Below are 22,032 nucleotides of genomic sequence, written 5' to 3' on the forward strand. Positions count from 1 at the left end.
CAAAGTAATCGAGTATGGGTTTATAGAAGTTCACGGATTTAAAAAAAAAAAAATTTTTTATCTTGACATTTGAGTAAAATGTTTCAAATTTACTAATAATACTTTTGTCTTAATGAAAATAATCGAAAACTCATAACAACTTAAACTTAAACTCAACTTAAAAACTTGTTTTAATATCTTGATCTTGACATGAGTATTTGATCTCTATATGATGGAGTATTAGGGCCACACAAATAAAATAAAAATAAAAAACTAGAATGAAATCATAATATTACGAAAATAAAGTCGTAATATACTTGACCTACCCACCTCAGTTTATATTTGTAAGACAAAATAAATCTTTAAATATTGTAATTTTAGTCTGTTTTCAGCTTTGTTTCTTATAGTGAGTAAATAAATAATAATAATTTTAAAAACATGTTATTAGTTATTTTTATTTCAATGATCCCAGAAAATGCGTCTGGACATCTGCTGTTCAGTGGATTTTATTTCATAAATATTTTATCAGACATAAAGAAGAGCCATCATTGGATTACTTTAAACTCTATATTTTAAGAGACAAACACATTTAAAAAATACAACAAAAAATCATCTCTAATACAATCACAGATGTAAACAATGTTGCAGTAAGAAGAGATTAACAGTTGCTCCTTTTTTTTCTTTTTTTCAGCCAGTTATTTCTGGTTTGTCCTCCGGCCTTGCCGGCTCAACCTCCATCGCCCTCAGATAACCTAAAGAAAACACGACATGATCTGTGATTTCACTGGAATTCAAACAGTTTGCCAACGTTGTCTTTCCTTCTCACCCTCGGTGTAGTCTGTCTCCGGCCTGGTGGCGATAAAGATCCACGCCAAGCCCACCAGCAGAGCCACCACCAGGTTGACGGTCACCCACGGGTGGAGGATCTGGTGCTCCGACCCTTGAGGCCTGCAACAGGAACAGAGGAAACCGGGGAATGTAATCCTGGCCTTTACGTTCGCTCCGTAATGTCAGGATTATCTGAGTCGTCGCACCATATCGTTGTGTTGGAGGACGCGTAGAGGTTGATCCGATCGCTGGTCATTTGCTGACTCAGAGAAAGAATCAATGCAGAGAAATACACTGTGTGGGAAAAACAAAACAGAGTGTGGGGTTAAAGCAAACAGAAACAACAAGGATCAATAATCTCTGAATGGACGTGGATTTACAGAACGAAGCCAGAGCCACTGGATCCAGAGTGATGATCTGCCGCAGAGCCACCGGACCTTTAGCCAGGTTCACCCTGACAACAGAAAAGCAAAAACAAAAAATAAATCATTCTTTTTCAGGCGTATGTTCATATTTTGGTGAACATCGGACCCATCTGGACAGATTGTTCCTAATCTGATCAAAACATGTGGTTCTAGTTAAAGTGTCACTAGAATTTCTTTAACTGGTTCATGCTTGTACGACGGCGTATCAGGACAGTTGTAGACAGAAGAAAAATAATCAGACATTTTGAGATTAATCTCAGAAATTTTCTAGCAAAAACAAAGACAGCTATGAGTTCAAAAAGTCAGGCGTGCTGTAAAAAAAAAAAAAAAGCAGAACTTTTGAGGTTAATCTCAGAGATTTCCTAGAAAGAAAACGTGGAAATTTCAAAAGTCGAAAAGTTTCAACTTTTGAGAGAAATTTTCCCAAAAAACTTTCATTTGCAAAGTGCTGTTCCATTTGTTCTCTCTCTAGTCTTTGTTCTTAAAACTTCAGAAAACTAAGAAAGGTAAAAAAAAAAAAAGAAAAAACACGTTTCATGAGATATGACCGTAAAGTGAAGTTGGCTCTTTTTCAAATAAAAAGATAAGGAAAAAAAAAAGAAATTGGGAAGGTGGTGAAAAACTTATTTCCAAATATTTCATTTTTTCTCCTCTAAAAAAAAGAAACATTCCTTCATTTTTCACAGCAAGAAACCTCATCTCTTCGGAATAAAAGCCCTTTTATGATAAAAGACGTTTTCTTAAGTGACTCATCTGACTTTTTGTAAAGTGTAGACTCTTATTTTGAAAGGGATTCCTCCTGGTTCACCTGTCGAAGGAGGCGACGGTGCAGATGGCCAGCAGCATGTAGAGCAGGGCCTGTGAGGGGTAGGCCAGGCCGTGGTACTGCTCCAGCAGGTTGCGCAGAGCGGTGAGGTGCTGCCCGGCCAGCATGTAGACCACCACCACGTTCCACACGGCGTAGCCGGCCAGGAAGCCGTGACAGAACAGACCGAACACCCTAAATAAATAAATAAATAGAACGGAGGAGAAGCATTGAGGAGGATGCAGGAGAGGTGAAGGCTGAGTTCTCCGGGTTTCCCCCCGCCTGACCGGAAGCCTTCGTGCACTCGGACGGAAACGTCTCTGGTGGTCCAGAGCGGCGGCATGTGCTGCAGCTCGGCCGCGCCGTCCATCTGCTCGCCCGTCGTCCTCCAGTCGGAACGCTCGGCGGCCTGGAACCGCTCTGCGTATCAACACGACAATAACAAAAAGAAAAAGAAAACAAAAAAAAAACCTCAAAGTCATCAACCTTTCCACAGAGACATCTCTGGCGAGGTGCGCCTTCATTCACGACTTGGTGTCTAGCGATTTTGGTCGGAAGCTGAAGATTTTCAATTCGTTTCGGGGAAAAAAAAAAAAAAAAAAAAATGACTGAATCTATTTTTTCCCCACTTCCTGTCCTAGTGTACACACAGGATTGGGCCAGGCTAAGAGTTTTTTTTATTAGGAGAACTAAAACTGCTGCAAGGATAAAGTCATAATATTAGCAGAATAAAGACGCCATGTTGCCAGAAAGTTGCATAATTACTTTGTATTGTTATGACTTTATTGTCATATAATTATGAGTTTATACAATAATTTAAACTTTATTCACATATTTTAAAAACTTTTTTCTTGCATTATTATGACTTTATTCTCATAACATGATTTTTTGTCATCCGACTTTATTCTCATGTTATTATGACTCCAATCTGATATTATGACTGTATTTTCGGATTATTATGACTTTTTCCTTGAATTATTGCAGCTCTACTCTCACTTTATTACTTACTTTGTTCTCACAATATGACTTCTTGTCGTCCCATTTTATTCTCATATTATTATGACTTTGTTTTCACATTATCACAACTTTTTTCTCTCATCGGTTTTGTTCTCATCGGACTTTGTTCTCCTTAATACGACTTTTTGTCAGGCGACTTTATTCTCATGTTATCGTGACTTTTTTTCCGCATTCCTAAGACTTTTTTCTGTTTTTATGATGACTTCGCTCTCGTATTCTTCCACCTTAATGTCATAAGACTTTATCCTCGGAACGGCCTCGTTCTATTCATGTAATAAAATGTCTGTAATTAATTTTTTTCCCCCCCTGAGCCTGGTCCTAGTATTTGTGAGGGAGACAAAAAAACATTACATTTTCATTATATTTGTACATAAATTCAGGCAGTGAGGAGTTAAAAACAAAAAAACAAGCTTATTCCACTCATAATAAACTTCCATTATTGTAGATTTAATGGAGTATCTTACATTTTTAGTTATACATTGTTTCTAAAGCATAATTTATTATGATGTCATTAACTGCTAGTTTTATTTGATTCTTCATATAGCCTGTAATTCAAGTGTAAAGCTCATTACTTTACTATAGATAACCATCGGTGTGATGAACTCACTGGTTCTCTCTACGAACAGCTTCCCGACCGGCTGGCTCTGACCCTGCGGCGCTGAGAACAGGGCCTGCTGGGGGATCGGCGAGCAGCTGTCGTTGATGATGTCGTCCTCTTCGACGCAAAACTCGTCGGGAAGCGGCGACTCTGCGACCTTCGACCTCCTGAACACGAGAAACACCTTTTTTTTTGCTGTTGTTGTCGTCGTCTTAACTCTAGTTTTGTTATTTTTCTTTGTTGTTGTTGTTTTTTTTTTTACTTTTTCTTTTTGGTTTTCTTCACCACTTCTTCCCCGTCGGTGGTCTGATCTCCTGTGTCTCCGTTGACCAGGTCGGCTTGGTTGTCTTCCAGATCTGAATTCGAGACGGATAAGCTTCAAACCGCGACCGTACTTTTGAACAACATAAAAGCAAAGCGGCGTGGTTTCACCTGTGGACGTGGCTTTCTTCTTCTTCCGTTTCCTCTGCGTCGGAGCATCTGTTGTGGCTTCCAGTGTCAGGTGATCTCCGACCTCGGACGCCCTCCGGCTGCCGAGCCCTCCCATCTCCATTTCCTGATCTGAAGAAACATAATTATTCAAAGAACGCTGGTGTTTTTGGGGGGGGGGAGGTTCCGGTTTTTAACCTCAACTCCTTACCGTCCACATCTCCTTCTCCGTTTGCGTCTTTTCTTGGCTTCTTCTTTTTCCGTTTCGGGGCTGGAAAATCTGTTAACGGTTTTCCATTTGAATTTAGAAACAGAAATAAATCAACAATGTGGCTTCTGAAATAAAAATGGAACCCACCTGCTGTGTCTTGGCTTGTATGAAACAATGACAAAAAAAAGAGAGTTTTCTTATTATTCTCATTTTTAACAAAGACGTTGTTAAAGAGGAAAGGTTTTCCTACCTGGACATGGTGGGAAGAGCTCGCTGCCCTCGCTATGGAGACAAAAAAGCAAGCATGAAAATAATTATCTCTAATTATTTAGTCATTTTTTTTACCAATGTAATATTACTGATAATCAAACAAAGAGTGGGCCTTAAAGAGATAGTTCAGATTTTTGGATCTATCTCCAAAAACACTTACCCAAGTCTTTAAGAAAGAAAAAAAAAGATATCTCCACCACATTTATTGTTTACTATTATGTAAAAAAAATGTATCATTATTTTAAAAAAAACAAACAAAAAACATTCATGTGTTTTCATACACGTGAAGCTCCTGCACAAATCTGCCTCTGGGCGTTGTTACAACATGCCAAACCCATAGGGGGCAGTGTTGCGCAAAAACAAAAACCTAATTCAGCCAATCAAATTGCTTCAAAATTACCACAGCTTATTGTTAGGAATTAGACATTGTTCCAGGAGGTGCAGACAGGTAGATAAGTTGAAGTCCTTTTAAAACAAAATAGTGTATTAGAATATAAAGTAAAAATTAAAAAGAAACACAAGACAATGTTAATTGGGAAATGTGTCAAAGCAAAGATATAGATATTTTTGGCTCAGACTGTAATGCCCAAATCTCTGTTTTCACAAAGGAAGTTTTCTCAAATCTCCACTTTGGTCGAAGTTTTTATAAACAATAGTTTTTAGTGACAGGAAGCAGAGTTTTTGTCGGGATGAAAGGTATTAGTTCTCCCAAATATCTGTCTGTATTTAGATTAGATCCAAGTTGGATTGGTAAATTATTTTGAAGCTCTGTAGGTTTTATGGTACATAAGTATGAACAGGTACCTGCACAGAAACAAAAAATGACCACAAAAAACATTAGTGGATGGATGTGGATGGACGTTTGAGCCTGTATATGTAATTTTGACCTTGTGGAATAGAGAAAACGCACAAATTTAAACCTGTTGACTCAGTTTTGTTTTATTATTTCAAACAACATTGAAGCTATATATTCATCCCACCCAGATAATTTTGTTGAGTATATGTAGGCTACTGACTAGTATTGTTAGGGGGCTAAGGACTGATCTTTGAGGTACACCACAACCGAGTTATTGAAGTAATTAACTAAAAGCAATAGAAAAAAGAAGTTCTCTCGAAGAGCAAAAAAAGGCCTTAAAAGAACAAATCAAGATGCAGCATTTCTGGGGTGACTTACTTCCGGTCTTGTGGGAACTATCTCTAGGAAGTCGGATTTCAAAAACAGGGCTAACACAATACAAATTAAAGTTCTAAATGTTTCAAAACACACATTTTTTTAGCAGTTTTGCCAAAACTTCAGAATATTTCATAATGAATAGCTTACCTTTTAAAGAGTTTCGCACGTTTTTTCGCAAACTTATAAGTCACTGTTTCTGTCAAATAGTTCTTTTGAAACTATACCAAACTGTCCAGGCTATTAGTTCTACTTGTACCAGTACTTTGTCTCCCCCTCCCCACCAAAAAAGTATTTAAACCACAATAACTTTGTGTTCTTATAATAATAATTTAAAAAAACCCTGATCCAAATAAGAAACTCTTACCCTTACTAAACGGAGCAACCACATGATAAGTAGTTTGTTTATTCCCGGACATTTACGTAACATCTGAGCAGGTGTGGGTTTCAACACTCGTCTAGCAGAACTTCTTGGACCTAGCTAAGCCTGAAACAAACGGCTGAGATAGCAAAAACCTTACCGTGGTTTTTCTGGCCATTTCGGTCAAGAATGCAACTCAGAGCGAAGCGAATCCTGACAGATAAATCCTGAGCTAAATCTGCCAAGACGGAGGATTAGTTGGGAGCAGAGGTCAGACGATTTAAACCCTTTACAAAAGACTTGGAGCATCATAAGAGTGGCTGTTTGTGGTGATCGAGACGCGAGCTTCGGTGGGATTTGTTTTGCTTTTGCTGACGCCGTTGCAGCGCTTTGCTGTTCGGGAAACCGCCACTTTTAAACCTTCTCGAGTTTTTGCAGCATTTATTCATTATTTTTGCTTGGTATTAGTAAAAACAAATTAAATGAGATCTGACAGAGATCTGTAATTATATGGATGTGTCAATAATTCATTAAATACAGAATTTTATATCAACATCTTCAACTAATACTTGATATCAATATGTATATATAGAATTATTGATATATTTATCCATTTAAGATTTTCTGCACTGGGGTCTGCCATGGAATAAAACTCAGTGGGCGGTCCTCAATAGTCCCCAGCATCTGATTGGATAACCTGCACAGTCTTAGCTCCTCCCACTGCCCTTCATGGATACAATTAGTTCAAATAAAAGTTAAAGTAGTGAGGTAAAGCAACATAGGACTACGAAATGTTTCAATTATTAATGGTAATGCCAAAACAATTATGCATTCTTTACATCTATATGATAAATGTACATTTTATTGTTTATATGTATTTAAAATATTACTAAAAGAGAAAAATTATGCACATTTCTTATTTGTGTATTTCTAAGTGTATTTAAATGATCACACAAATACATATTTATTCACTAAATTGCAAAAAAAAAAACCAACTTGGTAATTGGTACACAATAAAAAAATGTAACCCAAAAATAAAATTAATTCTTTTTTTTTTTTTTACTTTTCATTTGCTAGATAACAGCAACAAAGACAAAAAATCTGAGCATTTTAATGTGGAAGTTTTTAACTTCCAAATTAAACGATGCATTTAAACTCTCTTTTTATTTTTTTGTCTACATAGTTTAAAATGAAAATCGACTGAAATAAAGAACCTCTGAACTCTACCAGACCTCCAACATCCTGCCGTAATAGACACTGCCAGCACCTTTTAAAAGAAATGCAACAGAAGGATAAATAAATAAAATAACAAAATTAAATTTCTCCTATTATTAGTAGTTAAATTGTATCTAAAGGTCCAGTTATAAAACGATTAAATTTAAAGTTTTATAGACTTTATTGAACCCTACAGAACCGTAGCCTTAGAGCCAGCCCCACTTCACCACCCTGTACTTAAATCAGCTCTGACTTTCTACAGACAGTAATAATAATGGAACCCTAATAAATAAGTGAGTTCACTTACCTTAGGAAGAGGCGGCAGCTCCCTGAACCTTATACTCTGCAAAGTAACAGAAAAAACACAAGAAGTTATAGGATATATTTTTTAAAAACAGCAAAAAAGAAAATGGATGGAGGGTGTGCCTGGATACAAGTATGAAACAAGTATAAAATGTATCATTTTATTCTGTTGATGTGGGAAAATTACAATAAACAATGGAGGGAGGAGGGAGATGCGCATTTTGTTGGTAGAAAAACAGGAACTGTTTTGAGTTTCTGTCGCCAAGTCCGATTATTATAAGCGGCTGTGGGCTTTTTTTTTTTATTAAAGTTGCTAGCAAATTTAATGAGTGGTGGGTTGCGCGTTTTGGGCTCGTTTTTGAACGTGAAGTTGCTCATTTGGGCTTGGAAATAAGCAGACAGAAACCCCAGAATGTGTCTGACCTCCAGTTAGTTTTAGTCAGGCTCTGCCTGCCCATCATTTCCCGGATGATCCGTCCCGCTGCGTCTTTGTTAATGTCAAGTTAATATATTACCTGTCAATTATGTCGAGCTGTCCAGAACATTGGAAACATTGAGACTAATCTGAACAGCGCAATGAACGTGAAAACAGCCACGAATGAACGTAAAGTTGTGCAACTAAACGCCATTATAATTATTAATATTAAGATAAGTGTCACAAATCTGTGCAGCAGCCATCTGAACTGTGGAGCAGCAGGAGGAGCTCTGTGCTCTGACACCAAACGCAGGGCCGTAACGCAGAACCTGGAGGCTGGGGGGCCCGAGGGGTTAAAATCCTTCTTAGAGTTTTCCAGACAATAGTGGAAAACACAAAAACATGCACAAATTACTAACTTTTTCTTTTTGTACTGTAACCATTAAAAAATCTCCCCTTCAGTCCAACCTTATAAGTGGAGACACATTGTTGATGTTACCATTATAAAACAGCTTACAATTAAGTTTTGGTAAAAGATCAATGTCATTTTCACAGCGTTGTTGTTAGCAGCTGCTGGAAGTAACTAAAAAAGTTACTTTTAATGTAGCTCAGTTACTTTCCTAATCAAGTAGTCAGTAATCTAACTGAGTTACTTTTTCAAGGAGTAATCAGTAATCCGATTAAAGTTACTTTTTCAAAGTAACTATTCTAAGTTCCTGTATATTCCCACCAAGATAAAGCTATTTGGGTTACATGTACGTTGTTTTTCACAGCTGCATGGGAACCAATCCGTTTCCCATGCTGTGGATCTTTTATCCCTTTAGTATAAAACTCATGTGTTTCTCTGCCTGGCAGATCTTTCCATCCAGACCCGCTTCATTACTGATTGTCTGTATTGTGCACAATTTATGAAATCACCTGATTGAGTGATTTCACCTGACAGTGCTTGGAAATAGTTTTTTTTTCCACAACAATGTTGAATAAAATGATACATTTTACCAAATGTATCATTTTATTTTGAATAAAACGTATCATTTCATTCTGTGTCTTACAGACATTGAGATGTGAGAACATTTCGACTTATAAGAACCGTTATTCATCTTGTACATAGATTATTAGTACTTACTTTACCGTCTCCTCCGTCCATTCTCGGTCTTTTCACCTAAAACCTTTCAGCGAAATGAATTCCTGTCACATTCTCATCAATATAAACGAACTTTTTCAACACCAAGACAGTTAAAACTCGAGTTAACGCCGGTTTGTTTACCGTCCCTGAGCTACCTTACTTAACCGGATATGACGAAGTGCCAGGAAGTAGTACGTCCGATTTCAAAATAAAAGCACACGTTCAAAAAATTCAAACTGGAAACGCACAACAAAGTGTCCCAAGTTAATACATTTCTGCACGGATATAAATATACTTTAATCAGTCACAAAAGTATTCACATATTTAACTCTTTTACTCAGGTTGCAGTTATATAACATTTTACTGTAGAAAGCTTTTTTACGTTGATTTATTAAATTACGAAGTCAAATTTCTAAGTCGTATTTAACATATATGGCATTTTTACCCTTCAGCTTAATGCAGTTTTTAATAACTTATGTGTACTTAGTTACTTGGCTGTGCTATAAAATGGCAGCCTGAAACATACATAATAGTGCCCTTTCAAAATTCACCTTCTTTTTAAGATTTTCTTTTTTTGTCATGAAAACACACAAAAACGAGACACACCAAAAATATTTTATTTCTATATTGCAAACATTCAGAAAAAAAAGTATTTCAAGTTTGTGAGTACATTTCTGATCTTAAAAAAAACACACAAATCAGTTTTAGTGGGTTTTCTTTTTTCTTTATTGAAAATGGAGCTGCTTCCAAAGTACAAAACTGATTTATTTTAATCTAAACACCTTCCAATCCAGTACACACAAAGCACATCTAAATAAACAACGACGTTGAGCAGAGTTAAAAAAAGAAAAAAGAAAAGAAATTGTGACACAGTTTATGGGATTTCTTGGGGCTTTGTGTCCTCCTCTGGGATTTAAAGAGATTTAAAGACCAGAACAAGCTTTCCCCACATATACATACAGATCAAAGGATTTACATATTTCCTGGCTTGCTTCCCCTCAAACATCCAGGCAAAGATTTTACATTTCAACATTTGTATCTTCCCGGCGAAGAGTGCTTTAATCCCTCTCTCTCATGATTCGGCCGTGGGTCGGATCCAGCAGGCGGGGACCCACTGTGGTTCATCCTGTGCTTTCCTGACGGCTGTCAGCAGCTGGACACAGGAGTCCTGCAGCTCATCGTTGACGATCACCTGGTCAAAGAACTGCCAGTACTGAGCCTCGATCTTCCGGGCGGACTCCTCCATCTCGTGGAAGTCTTCATCCTGTTGAAAATCAAAGTCAGATTGGATTTCAGCTTGAAGCCTTTGGTGGATTTTTGTGGTTTGATGACCATAAAAAAAGAAAAAAAAGAATGCTCAAATCTTTAGCTTATATTTTTGTCTGACCCATTTAATCACTGTTGTTCAGCTTTTAAGTTCAGCATAAACTGAGTTTTGTAATAGCCACATAGGAAAATATATATAGTTTTTGAGTGATATAGGGCATACATTAGAATATTTTTTTAGATAAAAAAATATAATAATAATAAGGATCTCAAAAAATTGCAAAAAGTTTGAATTGTATTATATAAATGAATAATTAACACATCTAAGGTGGAGAAAAAAGAAGTGGCTCCAGTACAATTCCTTGGGTTATACCTCATGATAATCTGACCGCTAAAACCACTAAACACACAACAGCAGAAATAACTTTAAAATAGTCATTTTCTGTCATCGTATTGGACAGTTTGCATGAAATCTTTGTGCTGACGCTGATTTTTGATGTCGGTCAAACATCTCTACTTTGGTCTCATCTTTCAAAACTCTTCATTTCGGATCCATTTTGAAGTTGACCCTGGAAGACCCTGTGCTGGTTCACTAGTGACATCATCTTACACCTGCTACTGATCCTACTACTGTCTGTAACTAAGAGAGACTAGATGTAAACAATGAAAGCCGGCCGTCAGAGTGCATACTTTGAATGGACGGTTGACGTAGTAGTTGGTGGTGATGTACGAGTCCTGTCTCGTCTCCCTGAGGCGCTCCAGAGGCGGGGGCTTCACATAGATAATGTACGCTCTCAGTTCATGAGTCCTCACTGCCTGAACAACCTAAACAATGAGGCAAAGTGCGTTCGTTTTACTCTACGTCAACATTTCTGCCTCTAAAGCAGGTGCGTGGCGAGACTTTCAAGGCTTACGTTTGGCTCTATGTCAACGACACAGATCTTTCCGCTGTTTAAAACGTCTTTCACAGCATCAATGCTAGTTCCGTAAAGGTTACCTTTGTACTCGCCAAACTCCAGAAACCTATGAAAAATAACAGCGCTAAATTACAACATCACAATTTATTTGAAGGCATTTAAAAGCATGTGACAGATAGGAGCGTTACCGATTATTAGAGATCATGTGATCAAAAATCTCTCGGCTGGTGAAGTAATATTCTCTCCCGGATTCCTCGTACCCTCTTGGACTTCTTGTTGCGTCTAGTGAAAGAGGAAAAACTAAATATATGACTTGTACTAGCTAAAACAACGATGATTCATAACATTTTTGTGACTCTGAAGGCTTTACACGTACGAGGTATAGCTCCCTGGAAGATGTTTGGGCTCATCTCGATCAAGCGCCGTCGGAGTTCATTCACACCTACACCAGATGAACCTGAGGAACAAGAACAAGACAAAGTCTTTCTTTATCCAGACCCGTGATATTCTGAAATCAAACTGCATACTTCTCCAGATTGTACAGACATCAAGCCAAAGTTTTATTTCTGTACCTATGAGGGCAATGACGCGATGCGTGTCCTCTGGGTGGCGTTGGTACCGGACCACCTCCTCATAAGGGTTATTTGGGACGCTGCTGCAGCTGCTGGGACAGCGGATGTGGGAGGAAGGCTGAGTTGTGCTCTGGGAACGCCGCCGACACAGACGGATGCTGCGCCTGAACCCCGCTGATGGTTAAAAACAAAGGATTTCAGAGGCTAAACTATACAGACGCTTTTTGCACCGTAACAGGAGGCGCAGTGGACGCATATTTTACACGCTGTAGAAGTGCTGTTAAGATATAAAGTCCACGTGTTAATTACACGTGGCATTTTCATGCGTTTTCGTCACGTAAGCATCACGTCAAAGCAGGGGGTCGTCACTAAGTTTCAAGGACAACGGGGGCTTTCGGAGCGGAGATGCAAAGATGTATCAAACAGCAACAAGAACGGAGAAGCTGCTGTAAGCAGATAACTGATATAATAAAAGGCTTTCCTAGCAAATGTTAAGATAATCAGAATTTTCTGCAGGTCTACATATAAAATTTATACATTTTATAAAGTTATAAAACTTACGTTGCCTTCTAAGGACATTTGCCAAACATTCATATTTGTATCACCTTCCGAGGAACTCCAGCCGTATTTCACACCAGTTATGTGATTATTTATTCAAACTCACATCCTGGTCATATTATGCAGATTTTTGTTGTTGTTGTAAAACAACAAAACATAATAATAACAACAATAAAATATCCCCTCCAAATTATTTACAGGGCTTCAAAAAAATGTTTAGGGCGGCTGTAAGCGATGAGGTTTAGGTTAGACCTGAGGAATCGTCATCTCAATATTAATATTATTCAACATCACAATTATACATGACTGCACAAACTCACTATTATATTTACACTACAATTAGTTCATTTTCTGGAAAAAAGAGCAAACAAAAAAAAATCGCCATGTGCAAGTTATTTGGTGGGGCTTTTGCCCCCAATAAATACATTCACTGACTCTGGATTTCTCTCATGGAAATTCATACAAATTATGTGAAACGCACATTTAAATATTAAATGTGCACTCTAATAAACAATTGCTTTGAGGTCAGTAGTTACCCAAGTAAACTCCTTCAATGTTGCTGCTGAAGTCATCCTCCTCTGATGGGGGAAAAAATAGCAGAGAAGGAACATTTAGCAAACTTATTGATTAAGTGAAAACCTAATGGATGGAGAAATTATGACTGCAAACATGATACAGAGGCTGAAATCTATTAAGCTTTCCTTCTCTCAAATTAATTCAAAGATTTAAAAAAAAACCCAGCAGTCTCACCTTCTCTGAGCTCCTCTGACGTTTTGCGCATCAGGCATCACAAAGGTTTGGAAAGGACAAAAAATGTTTTCCATGAAGGGCAGGAAAACAGATTGAGTCGTCGATTTCAGGCTCCAAAGTAAATTTATTAAAGACTTACCTACCAGATTCAAATGCCTCCTCATCTGTTTTGACCCCAAAAACACACACAGAGAATTAAATACAAAAGAGGCAAATAAATAAATACAAACATGTGATGGTACCATCTGAACTAAATCTTACCTGCTTCAACACATCTCTCATCAATGGCCATCAAATCCTCCTCTGAAAAAGAAAAAAAAAAAAGACGTGGAAGGATTTTTTTAAATTCAAAAGAAACTTGAACGTAACTTTTATTTACCTTCGTCGACGGTGCTCACTGCAGGAAGCATGGAGTGAAACAGATAAAAACCTATCTGTGAGTTCATATGGACGATTGTATACATGGCAACAGCAGAAATCAAGAGCAGGTCACTCACAGATTTGCATGCAGATGTGTGGTTGGTACGGCTGGGACCACCAGAACTCCCTCTGCTTCCTGTAACAGGAACACAGTTCAGGGGAAAGTTCTTTATTTCTCCAAGATACAAATGTAATCAGTTTGCTATAGAAAAAAAAAGTCTTGCACATATAAAGCACAACATTCCAGATGAGAAACAGTTCTATTAAAAAAAACTATTGTTGCTAAAGGTGTACAAGCTAATGGATCATACAGTGTACTTTTTTTTCAAAGACTGCAATTAACTGACAGATTTTTGGTAAAGTACCCCAAAGAATAATACCAGGATCACTTCTTTTTTTACCTGAAAAGTTTAGATATTGTGCAACTTGAAATTGGAAATCTGTCTCTTTAAGAAACTCCTGCTTTTTCTGAAACTCCGCCTTCAAGAAGTCATCACAACATCACTCCTCTATTGACCCTTTAGCAAAGTTTTTACCAGCATTTCACTGAGAAGCAGCTCGTATAATAAGCTCAGCAGATGCTCAATTGCTGCTGGCTAGTCCAAAGGAGCTGAATGGGGAAGGTTGCCACGGGAGACTAAAGGATTTCTCAGCAGCTATCCCGTCAGCCCGTCAGTTCCCGAAACCAAGAAAACAAAAAAAGCTTGTGAAAGAACACACAGGGTGAGTGTGAGCCCTGTGTGTTCTGAGCCTGTTTCCCTTCCTCCTAGGACTGGGGGAGAGTTTTAAAGGAAAACCAGATTTTCCAAAGAGCTCAGGATGAAAATACAGCTTATTCAAAGCAGAACATCCCTCAAAATCCTCCATGGAGCTCCTCCAGACCGATCTAGGTTTAAAGCATCTTCATAAAGAAGATGCAGAGTGTTGGGTTCAGACTCACCGTTTGAGCAGGCTAGTGGAAGGGATGAGTCCGGCACAGGCCGAGCTGCCGGGCAGCTTCTTGGCTTGCCACCAGAGAGCGTCAGTCTGGTCCACGATCTCCAAGATGTCGCCTTTCTTGAAGCTCATCCCGGCGTCGGCGCAGGGGATGGTTGGGTCCTGCTGAGGGCTGTAGTCGGTCATGGTCCGGACGTAGAGCTGAGCAACGATTTACACTTGGTTTTTTGAGGTTTTATGTCTAAAACAAAGAAATTACAGAAGTGTGGTGGAAGACTCACCATGGTCTGGTTGTGGATTGGCCTCTCTGTGATGGGAATGACCTTAAACATGATGGTGCCATGTGACCGAGCTTGCTGATCGGATGTAATTAAACAAACAATAACTTTATTATACCCTCTTTATCCAGTTAAGACTACAACATCTTACAGTAAGCATGGTGGATATTAAATGATGGAAATAACCGATTTAATTTCTACTCTTAATCAACCCACCACGACTTGGATAACTTGCTCAGGCTCCATTCCGTCCACAGGAAAACCATTCACCTCTATAATCCTGTCTCCTGCATGAAGCAGGCCTGCATACAGAGAAACAAATTCAAACTAAACCTGAGGATTTAGTTGAAAGATATGTTTAAAAGTCATTTGGTTACTTTTTCTGCAAACATAACCAAAACACAAGAGTTTAGTAAACAGGTTTGAGGTTTCTTTGCAAAAATAAATGCGATGCCCATCTGCATAACATGAAAGCCTGTTTGTTTACTAAAATAAATAGCTTTTGAGGAGCAATTCAAGGGGCAAATGTTTAAGAAAACAAAGGTTTCAGAGACTCGGACTCTTTCGGAATAGTTGAAATATTTGTTGAATCATTGCAGGATGGAGTCAGAGATGAATAGATAGATCTTTGGATGGCAGTATGCCATTTTCTTTATAACTTCACGGTGTTTATGTTGTAATTTTGCCCTCACTCCACTGTTCACTATAAAGTGTCTCACCACTTCGATCGGCCAGCCCTCCGTGAATAACACGAGCCACGAAAATCTCTCCCGTGATGTCATTTCTCTTTATGGTCGCTCCCTGAAACAGGAAACAGAACACATTGTTAAGCGCGGCGGTTGAACAAACGGCGTGACTGGGATGCTGATGAAGTCTGCTGAAGGTCATGAAGGGACAGAAGGAAGTGGATGAATTTGTAAAGACAAGAATGAAACAAGGGCACAAAAGGAGAGGAAATTCTTTCAGTTCTTGAATGTAGCTCGGAAAAATGATTGGAGGCATAGTGATCCAAAAAAAAAAAACGCTCACTGTTATTAACCCCTTTATCGTCACTCAGGTGGGTTTCTTCCTCTTCTTCTTCCTCCTCTGGCTGGTGCGACATCCCTTCACATTGTTGGCCGTCTTCATGAGTTCTAGTTCACCGTTTGTAAGTAAGCCTCTAGAGACGTCTGGATCACCAGGGCTACGTTTTCCTGTTGTGACGGTGGTGAGTGGGGGTCCTTGATGATTTGCAGTGATAGGAGAAGGGCCCTTTGAGGTGGAGGGAGCATCCAGAGAGCTGGCGCTGGACGAGGAGGAACATCTGGACTGCTCTGCGTGTGAAATCTTTATATCTGTCCTGGTGCTTGTGAGGAGCGTTTGCAGGCGGTCCACCACCTGGGTGAGGAGGACCAAAGACTGCACCGTCTCTGTCATTCGATCTGTTGCGGCTACCATCCTCTCTCCCAGGACTCTAATGTCTTTACTGCTGCTTTCCATTGAGCTGGCTGCTTGTTGTACCGTCGTCCTCAACTTGTCCAGTCTCTCCTGATTGGACGTCTCCATGGGTGTCTCTTCCGGCACCCGGCGAGGCTGCATGGGGCTCGGGGGAGCTGTGCGGACGCAAGGGCTTTGGGCACGAAGCTTCTGAGGCAAGTCTGGATGAAAGTAGGTGCCTTTGTTGAGGTAGCATGGTACGCCAAGACAGGGAGGATATGGAGCACAGGTGAACGGTCCCGACTCTTTAGCAGGGTGATCCCCAGAGAAAACAGACAAAATATTAATCCGTATGGCAATGAATAGATGGATGGATGATGGATGAAGGCGGAGCAATGACGAGTTTTCAAGGCATCGTTTCTGGAAGCGTCTTTTCTTACCAAACCCAACAGGGTTGTAGACGGACGGCGCCGACTGGTTCAACTTTTGCTCCAGATCGGTGTAACAGACGCTGCAGTGAATGGTCTGCTTGCGATAGCTCACTTCGTGTCGAGGCGTGCAGGCGAGCAGATGCGGTCGGACCCCCGCGGGGCAGCACGGCAGCTCAGCCGGGTGGCAGTAGGTCCGACGGACCTCGCAACACGAGAAACGCCGCAGGTGCTCCGGAGCGGGGCTTTGCACTCCAAATGTCTCGTCGCTGTGAACGCTCCAGGCACTTCCTGTCCCTGATCGACACCTTCTTGCACAAGCATGGGACGTATCACTCAGCCCGCAAAGCTGTGACACAACACAGTCACTGAAAATATGCCGGTTTTTTGCTTGTTGTTTTTTTTTTAAAAATATGTCAATAACTTCTTCACCGAACAGAAAATTACGAAAACGTAAAAATAGCAAAATCACAGATTTTGTTGGATGGTTAGTGGCTATAAAGAATTGAAAGCACAGAATGTATCTGATATGGAGAGCAAGTATAATCGTGATGTTAAACAAGGTGTGGACAGATCTCTGTTGTTTCTGTCTAACATAACAAACTGTAACAGCATATCATACTAGCTCTGTAATTTCCCAATAAACAAAACTTGTTTTCTCTCATAGAAATTTAGTTAGATTTAGGAAACTAATCAAGGACTTCATTAAGTCTTTGAATCAACAAAATCTTTCATACAATCTTTTCATACCATCTAAATGCAATATAATGCTGTAAATGACATTTAAATGTGGTCTGACTAAAGGTTCAGATCTCCAAAACGTAATAAATATAATAAAAATATTTTTACTAAGCCTTAGTATTAGTTTAGTGTATTCATCATAACTGAGTCAGGTTAAAACTACAGAATAGTCCAAATAAATACTAATCAAATGTTTTAAAGTTGACTTCATTCAACTGATTGGATTTTAAATCTTTCAAAATGAGCAGATCACCAGAGGCTGCTTGTTCTTGACCAGGCAGACGATTCGGGTGGCCTCCTCATCGTCTGGCAGCTCGTCCGGCATCGGCGGCAGCACCGGCTCGTAGTCCTTCTGGGCCACGGTGTCATGAGCCGAGAGAAGAGCCTGAACGACAAAAAAATTTAAAATCCTAAACATTGTCAAGATTTTATCAGGGAAATTCACTTTATCGCCACTATTATCTGGGATTCCACAAGTCTGGCCCAAGAATTCTAGACTTTTTAAGACTATTATTATTCAAATTTAATACTAACTTAAATCATGAAAGAAGCATATTTATTAATGTAGTTGCTTTCCAATCAATAACTGAATAAATATCTTTCAGCTGATATTTGTTGACTAGCGTGCAAGTCTAGCACTTTTCCACTGAGGTCACCAGACTTCAACGTTGTTTCGAAGTGCACAGTGAACTGCATAAATCCGATTTTCAAGTCAAAACTTGCTAAATGTATCATTTTTATGAGCTACTAGTGGAAGAAAATTGGCATTTCACTGTAAACGTATAATACAGCAAGTCCTGCTCAAGGCGATTTTTTTCTAACGGAAAAAAGTTGTTGAAAAAGGACGCAACCAAATTAAATTTGAGAGCTTTTGAGCCTTAAAGTCTCATTATGTTTTTGAAACAAAAATAATAATATATATATGTTAACCTGAAAAAAATGACGCAATGTCTTTATTATGTTTTCATTAAAGTGCCTTAAATAAACACATAACGGGGCGATTTTCAACCTTTTCCTACCTACTTCATCTAATCTTTGTGATTCAACATCAAGGGTGTAGGTTGCAAATTAATAGCTGATAAAATTATATTTTATTAACTTAATACTTTGATTCAATGTTTTTAATACACAGAGATAGTATCAGTGTGAGCACATCTTTTCAGGAACTTTTCCAATGTCTAAACAATAATGAATCAAATTCCTAGGGCTGCAATCACATGTGGAGTTCCTCAAGGCTCCACTCTTGAGTCACTTTTTTTTATTTTTTATAATGTGGCTAAAAACTACAGGGACTGTTGAAACATCTGTTATCTTTTTTTGTCATTTTTACATTTCCACATGCTAACAACAAATTTGAATAAAGCAGAAAGCAGCTGGTTTCTCACCTGCATGTGCGGCTGTCGGAGGAGACGGTACAACTCTTTGGCTTCTTCGGAACAGTATGGGAGCGATCTGATGTCTATCAACAACTACACCCGAACAGAATACATGTTCAACGTGAGAAAAGTGCACACCGACTGTCCTAAAATGACTGCATAACAAACCTGAAGTGAGAGTCCTGAAGCAAAATCCAGAGCTGGAGCTGGGCAGTCTGTCAGACACCTTTGAAGACATTCGTACACCTGAAAACAGCATAAAAATAGCCTAAAATATTACAAGAAAACTTTTGCTAATTGAAAAGGTGAACATAGAAATGTCTGTCTACCAACCTTAAGCAGCGACTGGAGCCAGGAGGCGGTCAGCAGACTGTGGAGGACCTCTGCTCCATCAATGTCCTGACTAACAGAACGTCTCACCTCCTCAATCACGTCCGACAGGATCTGCCGCAGGCCTGCAGCGGAGAAACCGTCACATCAGACCGCCAAACCGCACAACAGATTAAACCTGTAGGCCAGGACTCTGCTTCACCTTGCTCTCCCAGCTCAAAGGACGGAGTTACGACCTGAGCCTCCACCGCCTGCCTCATGATCCCTGGACCCCCGACCACCTGTTAGCTGATCACCAGGACGGACGGTAAACCAGGGGATTAATGGATGTAAGTCAGAGAGCTGAAAGAGAGATTCTTTGATTCGTGTTATTTAACATTTCTTTGATATATGGTCAGCCTCTCTTTTTTTCAAATCATAAAATGTTTGTTGATTTAGACAGAATGTGTGTTAAGCTATTCCTTTTTTTTAAAAATGGATGTGGTACATGACATCGCACTATAGTGCACCTTCAAAATTGTCCCATTTACAGTCTGTAATGTGTTGTAGCTCTGAAAGGAAGATATACGAAATGGAAATGAAATTGACAAAACCTAATGCCAAAGTTATTGTTAGGATAATTACATTCAAAATTGCAAAAAAGAAAAAAAAGAATACAAGAAATCTTTTGAACATTCCCTGCAGTTTTAAGCCATATTTATATACAAAAAAGAGGTCTCGAGAACAGAGTCTTGAGGAACTCCACGTGTGATTGAAGCCCTAGTAATATTATTTTATATTGGTTTTATATTATATTTTATGATGGGTTTTTTTTGTCTTTGAACACTTTTTTAAGCTTTTTTTTAAAATCAAAATTGTTAGCCCAGACACAAGCCTAACTACCTATAATTGAGAAATCCATATCATAATTCTTGATTCTATATTGTCTTTCTGCTAAGCTAAAGCTAACTGAATCTGCCTGGGAATCTAGAATAAAACAGAACCTTCATAGGGAAATTTTGCCCAGGTTTTTGGGCAAAATTACTGCCAGAATAATTACTGCATAAAACTGAAGCTCATAGACATCCTGTAACTTATTATATAAAAGAAAACATGTACTCAGTGATTGCAAGGGACTTTGGTCATGTGGAGACACAGACATATAAACTTGAGTGTCATCAGGTAAGGTCAGAGACGTTGTCATACTTGACAAAGTGGCCCAAAGGTGGAGCCTTGAGGAACTCCACATGATTGCAGCTCTAAAATCAATTAAAAACAAAACTGACACCCCATTAGGGACAAGGGTGTACAGAAAATGGATGGATGGATGGATGGACAAAACAGAGGTTTGCAACAAATATCGAGTTAGGCACAAATAATTTGCTAGACATGAACAATATAACTTTCAACGATCTCTAACCAGTCACCAGTTTGGAAATAGTATTTTGAAATCTAAACAAACACAAAAAAACATTTGTCAATTTGGTAAATGTTAACGTGGACGACTCGTACAAATATTACTCCTTACTGATGCATACCAGTTTATTAATGTGGCTTCAAAATGGCACCACACAGCCCCCTCCACTGGTGGCCCTGATAGCATCCCTACCATATAAAGTGTATTTTAGGCATACACTACAACACAGAATTAAGTTAATTTTACAAAGCAGCAGATTTAGAATATTTCAAAAAATCTGTAAGTTTGTCTACTTTAAAAAAGGGAGCAATCCATGGTGTAGGCTGGCAGTGGGATGAAACGGGAACATGTAGTCCCAGCTCTGCTCTCATAGTCCCAGCTATGAATAGGGTCAAATGTTAATGGCATGCTTTATGACGTCAGATGTGGAAACGGATAATAATCTGTGACTGATCAACAACACACCAGAGTTCATCAGAAATCAAGAGAAAGCAAACTAGATTTGCACAATGGGCAGCCACAACTCTAAGGAAGAATCAACTTTAGGGAGATGTTACTGCTTCAACAGGTTCGACTGTCCTGAAAAGTGTAGCTCACATAGGATGATAGATCTGTCAGTAAAGTGTTGTGAAGTAGGTGGAGCTAGTAAAGGGGTAACTACTGCCCTGCGGCCTTCACCCAACTCTTCCTTCTTCAACTAACCAACATCATGTCTTACCTGAGGTATCCAAGTCCTCTTCCACCCCGTCCTCCAACCGAAGAGAAAACTACAAATCAGTTCGTTGAGAAAATATATTCCCCTGAGAGTGGACAGAGTCCTACGCTTTCATCGAGCAACAGGGGGGAAACGAGAGAGAGAGAGAGGGCCGTAATCTCTCTCGATCCCACTTAATCCTGGGCAAGTGAGCTGCCTGCCTCTGGCCCCCGGAGGCCGGTTCCTCCCTCACCGGGTGGCTAGTTGCTGCTGAGCTGCCAAATCTTCTTAACCATTTCAGCTGTTAGCGGTGGCCAGGAGAAGCTGTGAGATAAGGAAGCAAATGTGTCCCCCTTAAGGGATAAGAGCAAGACTTGATACAACATCAGAGGAGTAATTACAGAAAAGAAAAAGAAAAACCTGCTAATACACTTCAGCAGTTGGAGCCAAAGCTAATTTGTTCCCTGCTTCGGTTCTCCAAGTAAAAACTAATTTAGCCTTTTTTTGTGATCATCAAGTCCAACTTGTCAATATCTGTACTGTAACTTAAACAGGAACAAGCTAGTTTGGCTAGGTTTTTTAAAAACTACTTTCCTTTTTTTTTAAATTTCAGGTTATTTTAGCTTATATCATTTGTTTAATTGTTGAAACAACAAATAAGAAAAAAACCCTGAAGATTTTAGTGTGGAGATTTTTTTTTCAAAGCACTGTAAATTCACTCAGTCGTTTATCTTGAGTCAATCGTATTCACTGCGACTTTTTGTTTTGCTTTGTTTAAAAGGTCAGCATATTTGACGGCAT

At 39.1% G+C, this 22,032-nt stretch overlaps 2 protein-coding genes across 6 annotated transcripts; both read right to left on the minus strand.

Moving 5' to 3' along the window:
* Window positions 1-469: 469 nt before the first annotated feature.
* Window positions 470-9,336, minus strand: LOC116715614 (transmembrane protein 237B-like). Its single transcript, XM_032556109.1, is given in 14 exon segments — window positions 470-731; window positions 806-927; window positions 1,014-1,126; window positions 1,129-1,261; window positions 2,041-2,232; window positions 2,325-2,457; window positions 3,662-3,819; window positions 3,915-4,008; window positions 4,085-4,213; window positions 4,293-4,361; window positions 4,440-4,453; window positions 4,543-4,574; window positions 7,617-7,652; window positions 9,154-9,336. Coding segments are annotated over 14 exon segments (1,311 nt in total). The 5' UTR covers window positions 9,175-9,336; the 3' UTR covers window positions 470-666.
* A 664-nt stretch (window positions 9,337-10,000) lies between these two features.
* On the minus strand, window positions 10,001-21,870 carry mpp4b (MAGUK p55 scaffold protein 4b). 5 transcript variants are annotated; one of them, XM_032556103.1, is made up of 22 exons: window positions 21,256-21,836; window positions 19,344-19,429; window positions 19,145-19,266; window positions 18,980-19,057; window positions 18,821-18,904; window positions 17,689-17,820; window positions 15,570-15,651; window positions 15,067-15,152; window positions 14,854-14,928; window positions 14,577-14,773; window positions 13,714-13,772; window positions 13,596-13,613; window positions 13,478-13,519; window positions 13,360-13,380; window positions 13,217-13,231; window positions 13,003-13,044; window positions 11,909-12,082; window positions 11,713-11,793; window positions 11,525-11,618; window positions 11,334-11,442; window positions 11,110-11,244; window positions 10,001-10,417 (listed from the first exon to the last, which is right to left on the minus strand). In XM_032556103.1, the coding sequence occupies exons 2-22, from the start codon at window positions 19,399-19,401 to the stop codon at window positions 10,226-10,228; spliced, it is 1,896 nt and encodes a 631-aa protein (XP_032411994.1). In that variant the 5' UTR covers window positions 19,402-19,429; window positions 21,256-21,836; the 3' UTR covers window positions 10,001-10,225. The 5 variants fall into 5 exon arrangements, 4 of the variants coding, with proteins under 4 accessions (XP_032411994.1, XP_032411996.1, XP_032411995.1 ...); XM_032556105.1 differs by having other exon boundaries at window positions 14,854-14,895; window positions 19,344-21,836; XM_032556104.1 differs by lacking the exon at window positions 13,217-13,231 and having other exon boundaries at window positions 19,344-21,836.
* Between the last annotated feature and the right edge of the window lie 162 nt (window positions 21,871-22,032).

Source organism: Xiphophorus hellerii, chromosome 24 (genome assembly GCF_003331165.1).
Source record: "Xiphophorus hellerii strain 12219 chromosome 24, Xiphophorus_hellerii-4.1, whole genome shotgun sequence".
Lineage (NCBI taxonomy): Eukaryota > Metazoa > Chordata > Actinopteri > Cyprinodontiformes > Poeciliidae > Xiphophorus > Xiphophorus hellerii.